Below are 12,601 nucleotides of genomic sequence, written 5' to 3' on the forward strand. Positions count from 1 at the left end.
GACTTAAAAAGGAATCTTACTTGGTTTATTATTTATTTATTCGTAAGGTCATAATTCAACAATTACCAAACAACACTTTTCTCCAATTGTTCAAACCATTAAATTCTAATTCATCTAGTCAGTTAGACTAAAGCCATTCTTGAATTTTCTGGTCCTGTTTTCTCACCTGCCAAATGAGTTGCATGAGATGACTTCTAAATTCCAACTCTAATGCTATGATCCTTTGAACTTCAGACAGCTGCTGGTTAGTACCTACTTTTTTCATATCAGTTTCACAATAAAACAAACATCAGCCCACATTTTGAAAAAAAGATGGATAATAGGATCCAGAAGTATAGTTATTATATTTTACTATATGTGATGACAAGCTTCAGTAGAAGCTAAGTATTATTACAGAATTAGCTTTGTACCATCAGTTTATGATCAGGATGATTGGTCTTCTTGTTTCAAGTCTCTCACTATTACAGTTTAGCCATCATTCAGCTGTCAGATTAATCTTCCTGAAGCACAGGTCTGACCCAGCAGCCCTGCACCTCCTCCCCACCATTCAAGCTCCCCATTTCTACTAGCATCAAATAGGAAATCATCTGTTTTGGCATTTTCAGAGTGAATGAAATTTCCAACCACGTGATGAGAAAAAATTCAAATTTGCAGGGGAGAAACGTTAAAATGAAATTTCAGTGATGTGACCATAACCTCAGCTAAGTATTTAAGAAAGAAGGCTAATAGAAAATGGATTTTTCCAATCTTATATTAAATGTAATTTGGCAATATCTAGTGCAGAACTAAAATATTAGTTGATTATGAAAGAATAAAAATCATGCTTAATTATAGAATTTACAATAAAATGTTACCATGCATTTGAGGGGAAAAGTCCATGGAAATTTCGTGGAGTTAAAATGTCAAAGATGCCTTTCCACATAACATACAATTATAAAGTTGCATTTTATAGGAATTTCCTCTCAAGTAAAAAATAGTCTGGGCATTTTTGAAGCATAAATGAGATAATGCATTACCTGATTTTGTTGCACAGGAGACCTTTTAAAATTATGCTCTCCATTGCTAAATTACATTTGAAATTTCTACAGAAGGATCTTAGAACAGTGATTTCTGGACTTTCCAAACAAGTTTATTAAAATGATCAAATGATTTGCAACAGGAAGAAAAGGGTATTTTAAAATATAGTGGATAGAAAATATTAATAAGCAAATTCCACAAAAAGTTCAGATTCATTCTTAAAATTAGTTTTTATATTTCTATCATCTTTCCTTGAACATTTTTATATGGACCCCCAAGCATCAATGATCTTCACTCACTATATATGTGAAACCTATGGCATAAGTGCCAAAGATGGCAAGCAGAGCCCTCTCTATGGGTACCTGTATCCTCCCCCAGTTCTTTACTAGAAAGGCCAAGGGACTTGGCAGAGCTGCTCCCTTCCTGCTCTCTCCACCATGCCTGATGTTTTTTCACATTTCACAGCCCCCCTGCCCAGCAGCCAATGGGAGCACACAGGGTAAGGTGGGCGACTCACAGGCTGAAGAGCTGGTGGGGAGCAGAGTGCTGGGCCATCCCCCGCCCCCTCTCTACCTTACTGAAGACATTCTTCACTTCACCCGCCCCTCTGTCCAGCAGCCCAATGGGAGTGCTTCCTCCATCCCCTGAGTGGGGTAAGGGGGGGCCTGACCCATCACTCAGCCTGGGGGGGATGGGGCCCAGCACTCCATCTCTAACAGGTTTGTCAGCACTGAACTATAGTATGTACCTCGTCCTCCCTTATGTAACAATGAACAGAAAAATAAATATAAAGCGGTAACAGGAGAAATCTTGTTCCATTACTCTAATTATTCAGACCTTGGTTATCTTACTCAGACTAGTGCAATAACTTCTTCACTGATCACCCTACCTCAAGCATCTTTCTACTCCAATATTTCATGCTAAAAAGATATTCCTAAAATATAGGTCTGACCATACCATTCCCCTGCTCAAGTTCTCTGAATGAGGGCAGCTAGATGGCTCAAATGAATAGAGAACCAGGCCTAGGGATGGGAGGCTACGGGTTCAAATGTGGCCTCAGAAATTTCCTAGCTGTGTGGTCCTGTACAAGTCACTTAACTCCCATTGAGTAGGCCTTACTACTCTCTCAGCCTCTGAACATCCAATGCATATATTGATTCTAAAATGGAAGGTAAGGATTTTTTTTTTTTTTGATGTTCCCTGGACCGTTCTATGGTTAGCATAATACTTAGCATAGTGTGCTTTTAAAAAATGCTTCTTCAAAAATTTATTCTAGGATAACACAAATGCCTGTTTGGCATTTAAAGCCCTTTTTGGCTGGTTCTAGACTACCTTTCTGGGATTACTGCCTGCTGTTCTTCACACATTCTCTAATCTGGCCTAGTTTACCTGTGTTTCCTCTATACCCCATCTTCTATCTCCATGCTTTTGCCAAGGCTGTTCCCTAAGAGCTGAGCTTCCTTCAAAGCTAGGCTCAAGGTCTACCTCCTATATGAAACCCATCATAATGCACCCCAATTGCTAGTGTCTGTACCCCCAGAAATAACTTTGAGCATATTTTGCACTTACTTAGTGTTGCACCTCAATAGACTAAGCTCCCCTGGATTGTTTTTATCTTTGTATCCCCAGAACTTGGATGGTGCTTGGCATATAGCAGGTACTTAATGCTCCTTCAACAAGGACAGGGAATACCATAGCAACAATGTAATTTTAATTTTTATTTGGGACAAGGATAAACAGTACTTTTAGGGGCAGATATATAGCATGATGGTTAGTGATGGGCTTGAAATCAGGAAGTCTTCTCTTCATGAATCCCAAGTCACTTAACCCTGTTTGCCTAAAAAAAAAAATAAAATTAAAAAACCCAATTTTTTATTAGATAAAACTAATAAGCAATAATATTTAAGCAGTATAAAAAATTAGCAATTTGTTTAATTTGACATAGGCTTGCAACAATAATTAAACAAATAATTAAATTGTTTAGTAAATGATTATTTTTATGTAGGACAAGGATAAACAATAAAGTAACACAACTTAATCCTAGCCAGGGTTCTTTGTGAATATTGCCTTCTCCCATTCCTTTTGCCCTTGGAGAAGTCTTGAACCCCAATGTGGTTTGAATTCCTTTCTATCTAGTATGATTTGGTGATTATTGTTCTACAGGTAGAGTAGAGGAATGGAAACTTCAGCAAAGGCAGCTCCTGCACCTTAGCTCAGGCTGGGTCTGTGGCTGTTAGGCTTTCTCCTTCCCTGGCTCAACCTGACCTAGGATCTAACTGCAGCTTGCCCAACAGCCCCAAACTCTTGCTGCTACTTGTTGTTGGTCTCCAGTTCACAGAATCCACCACCACTAGCACCCTATTATCAAAGGCACAGCAGTGAGTTGATTAATGCAACCTGGGAGGACCTAAGCATACAGCCAGGAATCCTCTTAGCCTCTACTGTGGAATAGAAGCCAATCTGTATCTAGCTTCTGAGCTGGTCAGATCAGGGCCTGGAAGATCAAGCACAATCTAACACTCAGTCTTAAATGGAGAGAGCTGACACTGGGGCAGTCATCTAGTGAACAGCACCACCAGCTCATAGTGCTGGGTATGTGGAAACATGTCTACAGGCACAGCTTGTCTCAGGACAAAAGGCTCGCCCAGGAGGTCCTTGCCAGGGTCTGGGGGGCAGCACAACTCAAGGAAGTTTCTTTTGGCCTTTCCCTCTGGGTAGCAGGAAACAAACAGCAGCGTCCTAATGGCTGTGCAATTTCTAATGGCCCGAACCACCTGACAGTTCAATCCAGTCCGGGATGGATCCACCATAACCACTAGGGACTGACCAGCCTCCTGCGACTTTAAAAGCTGGGGCACTACATTCTCCACATGGTCAGCATGGAATTCCCAGTTGGTGATTCCATTGAAAGCTGCAGTCCATTTGGCATCCTCTACAGCCTGACCCGCTAGCCCGGTGCTTAGGACCTGGGATGTGTGCGGAGCCAGGGAGAGGCTGGTGGCTCCAGTTCCTTGGCTAAGGTCAAGGAGGAGGGTATTGGGGTCCATCCCGCTTAGTTCTCCCACCACCCGGTAAAGAACCTCCACAGCAGCTGAATTAATTTGGAAAAAGGCTCCTGGTGAGATGCGGAATTTAAAGCCTGGCAAGTCTTCAAAAAGGTGAGAGTCCCCTGCGAGGAGCTGGTAGCAAGGCTGCTGCTGGTCGCCTGCCCTTTCTTGGAAGTAGAGGGAGGCCAATTCACAGACAGCCCCGGGCCCTCGGGTGAAGAATTCCTGGAGTTCCTCCTTCGGCTCACGCAGCTCCTCCGGACTCAGCCCCTGCGGTTCGAAGGAGACGATGGCCATCGTGTGGCCCCGGCTGGTGCTCCTGACCGTGAGCTCGTGCCAGTGTCCGCTGGCATCCGAGTCCAAGTAGGGGTCGAGAGGGGTCTGTTCAAGAAAAGCCTGGTAGCAGCGGGCCACGCGTTGATGCGCGTCCGGGATGTGCTTCAAGTGCCCGGGCCCCACGCATACCGGGTGCTGCTCGCGGCCGGAGCCTAGCACGTAGCCCACTGTCCGGGGCCGGCCGTCAGGGCCCTGTCGGACGGCGAAATTACACTTGTTCCGATAGCCGTGGAGGACGGGAGACGGCCGGAAGGGCTGCAGGCGTGAGCAAAGCGCGCCGGCCTCACCATCTGGGCTCCCGAGCAGACGCAAGCGACCCTCGAGCCACTGCAGGAGCCCGCGCAGCGCGTCCGTCTTCACCCGGAGCTGCTGCTCGTAATCCAGCCGCCACAACGGTGTCACCAGGTCCGCTAGCCGCTCGGGCCATGAGCCGGGCTCCGGACTCCACTCTTCTGCCGCCGGTGCCGCCGCAGCCTTTTCCGGGCACGCGGAGCCCAGCCAGGCCCGCGGGGTACCCCAGGGGGGAGGCCCTCTGCGGGACAGCAGCGCCACTCCGGGAAGGCAGGAGCCGAGGCGCCTCATGGCCCCGGCACAACACGTGGTTAGGAGTGAGAACCCAAGCCCGGGCCGGGAAAAGCCCCGGGATGACCGGCGCAAAATTGTCTCTTCCTCGCTTCTCCGCCCACAAGTCCCTGCGCTCTTTCCACCAATCAGAACCTCTTTCACACGTTCTATACCAATCAAAGGTCAGCTCCTGGCAGCAGCGCCCTCTGGGAAATCAAGGTCTTACTCTCCTCCAATCAACGCTAGCCTTTGGACCCTTCCTTTCACGGGAAATGTAGTCTTCTTCCCTTCTGGCTACCTTGAGTAGCCACGGCTTCCCCTGTCTCCTTCCCGCTTAGCAAAAAAAGAGAAAGGGCCCAGACCCGAGTAATGGGAAGGGAAGACTTTTGTTGTCCGTAGAGAGAATTGTCAGGGAAGCCTATCAGAATATTAGTACTGGTTTGTTACTTCGCACCCACAAAGCACAGTCCTTTGCACATAGAAGGCACTTAATTAATGTTTCATTCACGCATTCCTTCTTTAAGGCTTGTTCAGGAAATTCTCAGCTTTGGTCTCAGCTAACTGTGCAAAGAGAACCTCCAGGACCGTGACGTGGCAGGAAAATAAGAATCAAACAAGCAGCGACCTTCAAAACCAAGTCACTAGTCAGGAGAAAGTCCAAGCCCCGCCTCCCCACCCCGCAGGGGAGCGATGTCCTCCAGAAAACGGCCATAGGGTAAGGCCGCCCATCAACCGCCCCCTCTGACCTCGGAGGTTACACGGTCTTAGCTACCTCATTAACTCGCTGGTTAACCAGGTAGCTCAAACTTCAGGTGGTCGGTACTTGGAGGAAAACTGTAATGCAATGAAGCAAGACTGCCCGATTTGAAAAGAAAGTCAGTTTCGAAATTAAAAAGAAAACTTTCCCAGATGGTTAAAGTAAGCGACTATTTATTACCCTTCCATTGATGGGGCAAAGGTCCCTTTGTTGCAATGAGTGACTCATTAACATTTTGATTATATAACCCAGCGACTTAAAATCGCCTCATTCTGCAGTTTGGAGAGATTTTAGGAAACCTTATGCTAAGGAAGATGCAGCTCCCTGTTTTTGTAGTGGATGCTTTTACAGCGGAGTCATTCCGGGGGAACCCTGCCGCAGTTTGTCTCCTAGAAAATGTAAGTTATATTTTAAATATTTTTATGGAACATTTTTTCCCACCACATCTCTAAAAATATTCCCGCCTGTCTCTTGCCTGTTTTTGTGCTCATGTGCGAATTTTTAGTGTCTGAATGCTGGTTTTGTTTATAAAAAATGCTCAGAGCTGGGTTAGGTCCAAGGACAATGACAAGAACAAGTGTATGTGAAGGAGAACTATAACTGTGCCCATCAGATGGGGAATGGCTGAACAAATTGTGACCTCTGAACATAATGGAACATTCCTGCACCACACACACACACACACACACACACACACACACACACACACACACACAAAAGGTCAAATATGAAGAATTCTGAGAAACTTGGGAAGACTTGTATGAACTGATGTAAAGTGAAAATGAGAAGAAATAGAAAAACAATTGGCGCAATGAAGATGAAACTATAAAAGGATAACTTTGACAAACCTCAGGGTTCTGAATCAGGACTGTATAACACTAGAACTGTAAGTAACTTCAGAAACCAACCTCCTTATTTTCCAGATGAAGAAACCCATGCCCAGGGAGATTAAAACACTTGCCCAAAGTCACACAGATAAGAAATGAGAGGTGAAATTTGAATATAGTTTCTTCAACTCCTAAATCTATGTTTTCTCCCTCCACTGGACCACACAGATTCCTTTCAGAGGTCTAATGATGAAGCCTGCCTCCTGACCGTTAGAGACTGAGAGAACTGGAATGAACTAGAGAAGTGAATGATGACAATTTTTCAGAAGTGACCTATGTGTTGATTTGCTTTGCTTGACTACCTTGGATAAAGTACTGGGCTTGGAATCAGGAAGACCTGAGTTCAAATCTAGCCCCAGGCATTTATTTGCTATGTCTCCTGAAGCAAGTTTGTCAAGCCCTAGGGATACAAGTACAAAAACAGATACAATTCCTACTACTTAGGCAGTTTATATTCCAAGAGGGGTAGGATTGGTGGCCAGAGACGGAATTGATTTGTTCCCGGAATTCCTAGGGTTAGTGAGTGGAGCCACAAGGAAATTGTTAATGCAACCCCAGGCCCAGGGACCTTTATCCTCTCAAGTAAAGCTTTTGGATACCGAGAGACCAATTGCGCAATGGAATCCTGGATCCTGTTCTCATCTTAATAGCTCACTTATTATTCAGCCTTGGTGGGGTCATTCTGCTTCATCAAATGTTGGTAACGGTTTTTGTCAAGCTCTAGGGAGTCTGATATCAGATAAAGAAAGCTAGACTAAAGGAGTCAAGAAACCTACATACATATCCCTGTTCTGGCACTAACAGTAAGTTGCTCCACCATTTTGATTCTGAGTTTCCTCATGTGTTACATAAAGGCGAGGGGTGATAACATGTTAGATTAGATGACCTCTAAAGTCTCTTCCAGATCTCAGATTTTATGATGCTATAAATAACTAATAATTAGAAGATAGGAAGGTAATAATAGGTTATAGAAAGTAAACTTTCTTTTTAATAAGGAAATTCCCTAGGATGATTGTACAACAGTTAATATTTTATATTAACTTTAAGCTTTGCAAAGCATTTACAAATACATTAATCCTCACAATAACCCTAGGAGGTAGGTGCTATTATCTTCATTTTACAGTTGAGGAAAACTGAGGCAGACAATGGTTCAGTGACTTGCTCAATGTCATACTTCTAGAAGTGTTTCAGGCCAGATTTTAACTTGGGTTTTCCTGACTCTAGGTCCATCACTCTAGCCATTACACCACCTAGAAAAGGGCTTTGATACAATAGAGAATATGGTACTTATAATTTCCCAAAGAATTTCTGAACAAATCGGGCTGACTAAAAGTGGATGGGGGAAAGAAAGGTAGTCATGATTTCCTATTTACTTTATGAGGACATTCAAAAGATGGTGGAAAGGCCAGTTATCAATAACAAAGGGTCAATGACTCTGAGTTCAGGTAGAGATAACCCCAGCCTAGATGATCTCTTAAAATCTCCGAAAACCTAAAGATTCTGTGAGTTATGAAATGACAGGATTCCCTCAATTAGGGTACCTCTCCCATCTTGTTCAAGGGCCTTAATTTAGATTCCCAGCCTCCACATGGGGCAACTAGATGATACAGTGGATAGAGTACCAGGTGTAGAGTCAGGAAGACCTGAGTTCAAATCAGACTTCAGACACTTAGTAGTTGTGTGATCCTGGGCAAGTCACTTAACCTTGTTTGCCTTAGTTTTTTCTGTAAAATGAGCTGAAGAAGGAAGTAGTAAATCACTCCAGTATATATGCCAAGAAAACCCCAAATGGGGTCACAGAGAGTCGGACATGACTGAATAACATCAGAAATTTGCACATGGGTCAAATAAGCCTTTGGTCTGGAATATAATCGAACACCTTTGTAGATGGTTTCAAATAAGCTATGGCCACAAGAATTTCCTAATCCTATTCCTATTCCTGTTATCTCTAGTCCCTATCACCAGACCAAAGGACTTGACTGGTTCAAGTTCATGCTTCTCCTCCCCCGCCCCCCAAATTTTTTTTCAAAAAAGCTAGCCAAAAAAAAATTTTAAAGTGAAACTTAAGTCATTAACATCCTTAAAAATAATAATAAACTAAATTTCTAACTAACGTTTATTTAATCTTCTTTCCACCCCTGCCACTACTGAAAAAGAAAGAAGGAAAAACAAAAACCCTTCTAAGAAATATATAAAACTAAAGAAGACAGTTTTCCACATTGGCCACATCCAAAAATATAATATCCTATTTTGTATATTAAGTTTATTAACTCTCTGTTGGGAAGTGAGTAGCATTTCTCATGGTTGATACTCTGTAATCAAGGTTGGCCATTGCATTAATTAGAGATCTTAAGTCTTTCAAAGCGGTTTGCTATATGATGGTGATGGTGTATAAATTGTTCTCCTGGTCCTCTGTTCATACAAGTCTTCCCAGATTTCTCTGGGGCTGTCCCTTTTGTGATTTCTTAAGGCACAATTATATTCTGTTACATTCATATACCTTACTGGATGGGCACCCTTTAGTTTTCAGTTCTTTGCCACTAGGAAAAGAGGGGCTACAAATACTTTTGTATTGATGGGCCCATTTGCCCTTTCTTTGATCTCTTTGCCATACAGGCTTAATAAACTTATACCAATGGGACACAGTTTAGTAGCTTTTGAGACCCTGTTCCTAGTTGTTTTTCAGAATGGGTGGAGCTATGAGTTGGTTAGCCACATTAACATGCCTGCTTTTCCACAGCACATCCAACATTTGTCATTTTCCTTTATGAACAGGAAAACTGTAGAAGTGGAACCTTAGAGTTTCTCAAATTTGCATTTCTCTCATTAATAGGGATTTACATATTTTTCCCCTATGGCTGTTGATAGCTTGGATTTCTTCTCTTGTCAACTGTCTGCTCATACCTTTTGCCCATTTAACAGCTGAAGAGTGGAACTTCTTCTTATACTTTTGAAACGGTTCCTTGGGAGAATGTGGTATATTTCAAAGCAGTGTTCCAAAAGGGAAGGGTGTAGAAGCGGCAGTATGAATAAAAGAAAGTGCCGCCCTCAAGCCAACACCCATCTCCTCATGCCCACCCCTAAAAAGGGTTAAACAGTTGGAGCTGTAGGGAGTTGACCTCTTTCCCTTGGTGACCCTTACCCTCTCCAAGAACCTGCATTGTTTGACCCTGGAGTTGAGGTTTCCTCTCTCCCCACCCTCCAGCTACACTCCTACCAACAGAAAGCACTTGAGGTTGCAAGAGAGACAAGCAGCCTCTTCCAGTAGAAGCCCCATCTCTCTCTCTGGGCCTGTGCATTCCTCTGGATTTAGGAGCATTCCCTAGGTTTAAGGCCTCTCTACAAGGGGAAGGCACTTACTGGACTCTTACTGGAGTTCACAAAACTCACTCTGCCCATGAAAGGAGAAGCCCAGAGTTACTGTTCATTGCTGTGGCTCAGTCAGGGCTGCTTTTTGACTCCACGAAGGTCTCCACCACAGCCCCGCCCACTGGTCACCTTGGCACAGTCACCTCCTCTCTGCCTTTGGGACAAGAAAGCACTAAAGGGGGACGCTGAGTACTCATACCATCAGATTCAGGCTTTGTGAAGGAGTAAAGTTCTCAGATTTTTTTTATGTGCCAGATAGCAAAGAAATCACCCTATTTGAAATTCAGCCAGTAGAAGAGTGAAAAAGACACAATCCAAGTTGATCTTTTGTTTTGATGCCCCCCTAGGTTTCTTCCTATATCATTTTCCCTTCTTCCTCGCAGAGAACCATCCTTCATAACAAAGAATATCTTTAAAAAATAAAAAGAGAAAAAATACAACAAAACCAATCCATCCACACCACCTCCCTCCACAAAAACCCCAACCAACCCCGACATTCTATGCAGTGTGCCACATTTAAGGACCCATTTCTCTATAAAGGATCCAGGGGGAGGGATCTTCTCATCTCCCTTTTTCTGGGACCAAACATTCCTTAAAATCCAATTTCACAGTGTTTAGTTTCAATTATTTTGTGGTTATTTCCATTGTTGTTGATGCTGTGTGGATATTGTTTACTTGGCTCTGCTGACTTTACTTTTCATCATTTCATCTGAGTCTCTCCATGTCTCTTGGTATTCATTACACTCAGCAGGTCCATTTTTTTTTTAACTCTTAGAATCAATACTATATATTGGCTCCAAGGCAGAAGAGTGGTAAAGGCTAGGGAATGGGGGTGAAATGACTTGCCCAGGGTCACATAGCTAGGAAGTGTCTGAGACCGGATTGGAACTCAACCTCTGGTTTCCAGGCCTGGCTCTCAGTCCACTCATTCATCATTTCTTAATGCATAGTAATATTCTTTCACCTTCATGGACCTTCACGAACCACAAATGTTTAGCCACGCCTCCATCCATAGTTTCTTTCTTTCTTTCTTTTTTTTTTTTTTAAACCCTTACCTTCTATTTTGGAGTCAATACTGTGTATTGGCTTATAGGTGGAAGAGTGGTAACAGTAGGCAATGGGGGGTCAAGTGACTTGCCCAGGGTCACACAGCTGGGAAGTGTCTGAGGCCACATTTGAACCCAGGACCTCCTGTCTCTAGGCCTGGCTCTCAATCCACTGAGCTACCCAGCTGCCCTGAATTTTATTTTTATTTTGTCTAGTTCTATAAAGTAATCCTTTGGTAGTTGGACTATTCTAGCACAAAATAGGTAGTATTTTTATTTTATATTATCATGGCCCAACTCTGAGTGATTCATCTTTCTTCTGTTATTTGTTTTCCATGATTTCTGTAGAGAATGAATGACTCAAAAAGCATTTGGTAAGCATTTTTTATGGGCAAAGCATAGTGCTAAGAGCAAGAAACGTAAATAGAAAAGTAGAAACAATGGCTACTCTAAAGGAACTCATTTTCTAGTGAAGGAGATAATAGAAAAAGGAGGTTCCCCTGCAAATGACATGGATACTTAGGTGATAGCAGCAACATATCTTCTTTAATGTTGTGTCACTGAGAAGCCATACTGGTTTCTCATGGCAGACCTTTCACAGTGCCAAGCACTTTGGGATGGAGAAAATCCCTTTGTAGGGCTTCCGTAGCTCTGATGGCTGAGCAGATCCAGGCGGCAGCTCCTACACAAGTATTTGCCAGGAAGCATCTCCACAAAGAGTATTTTTTGGGATGATGGCTGTGAAACTCGATAGTTCGAGGACCATTGCGGTTCCTGGGATTCTTGGGCTCGCCTGCACGTTCACAGCAATTGATTGGGGGCAGCTGCGAAGCTCAGTGGATGGAGAGTCAGGCCTAGAGATGGGAGGTCCTGGGTTCAAATCCAGCCTCAGACACTTCTCAGCTGTGTGACCCTGGACAAGTCACTTGACCCCCATTGCCCACCCTTACCAATCTTCCACCTATGAGACAATACACACTATTGACTCCAAGATGGAAGATGAGGGTTAAAAAAAAATAGCAATTGATCAGTGGCTGGTGTCAGTGGTGGGGAGGAAGGTGGGTCCCTTCTCCGTGTTCTCAATGATGGCTGCGAGGTCAGGCTGGAAGCGGTTCTGATGTTTAGGACGCACAGCGATTGCTTTAGATCCAGAATCTTGAGCTGTCTTGGATTTGGCTTTTTCGTTTGGGTTCTAGTGATAAGTAGGGAAGTAGACCCTCAGATGTCCTGTTCACGGAGAGTCATTTCTTTTTCCATCCTTTGCTTTTAGGTTTTCTTAGTAAGAACAGAAGCCCTTTTCCGAGCACCCACGCTCCTGCTCATGTTCTTGGGCCGCCCGAACATGGGCAGAGAACCTTGTCCCTGTTTCTTTTTCTTGATCATTTCTCCATCTGTCCTCTCTTCCACATTTGCTGGGGGAGAGGCTGTGCCCGAGCGGGACTCCTTTGGGTCTGATCCCCAACTTAAGCCGGAGTCTCCAGCGGAGCAAACCCATCCGTGCCTGTAGGCTCGCCTGCCGTCTCTGTGCCGAGGATTCCCCAATCTGGAGAGCCGGCCGGCCTCTCCCCCTTGTCTGCC

General features: G+C 44.0%; 2 protein-coding genes across 2 annotated transcripts in view; one reads left to right on the top strand and one right to left on the bottom strand.

The window, feature by feature from the left end:
- Window positions 1–3,572: 3,572 nt before the first annotated feature.
- On the bottom strand, window positions 3,573–4,982 carry LOC123234412 (tRNA (uracil(54)-C(5))-methyltransferase homolog). The gene has a single exon (XM_044660315.1). It carries the CDS (start codon window positions 4,980–4,982, stop codon window positions 3,573–3,575), a length of 1,410 nt encoding a protein of 469 aa, XP_044516250.1.
- An 811-nt stretch (window positions 4,983–5,793) lies between these two features.
- The window catches only part of PBLD (phenazine biosynthesis like protein domain containing), a 38,120-nt gene continuing 31,312 nt past the window's right edge, over window positions 5,794–12,601 (top strand). The window contains exon 1 of the mRNA XM_044659201.1: window positions 5,794–6,119. Coding sequence (XP_044515136.1) covers window positions 6,024–6,119 — 96 coding nt within the window. The 5' untranslated portion in view covers window positions 5,794–6,023. The remainder of the gene's footprint in view (window positions 6,120–12,601) is intronic.

The sequence above is a fragment of the Gracilinanus agilis genome, chromosome 2 (assembly GCF_016433145.1).
Source record: "Gracilinanus agilis isolate LMUSP501 chromosome 2, AgileGrace, whole genome shotgun sequence".
In the NCBI taxonomy this organism is placed as follows: domain Eukaryota; kingdom Metazoa; phylum Chordata; class Mammalia; order Didelphimorphia; family Didelphidae; genus Gracilinanus; species Gracilinanus agilis.

Coding starts and splice junctions, on each gene's coding strand:
- LOC123234412 (XM_044660315.1), bottom strand. CDS start 4,982: ATGAGGCGCCTCGGCTCCTGCCTTCCCGGAGTGGCGCTGCTGTCCCGC.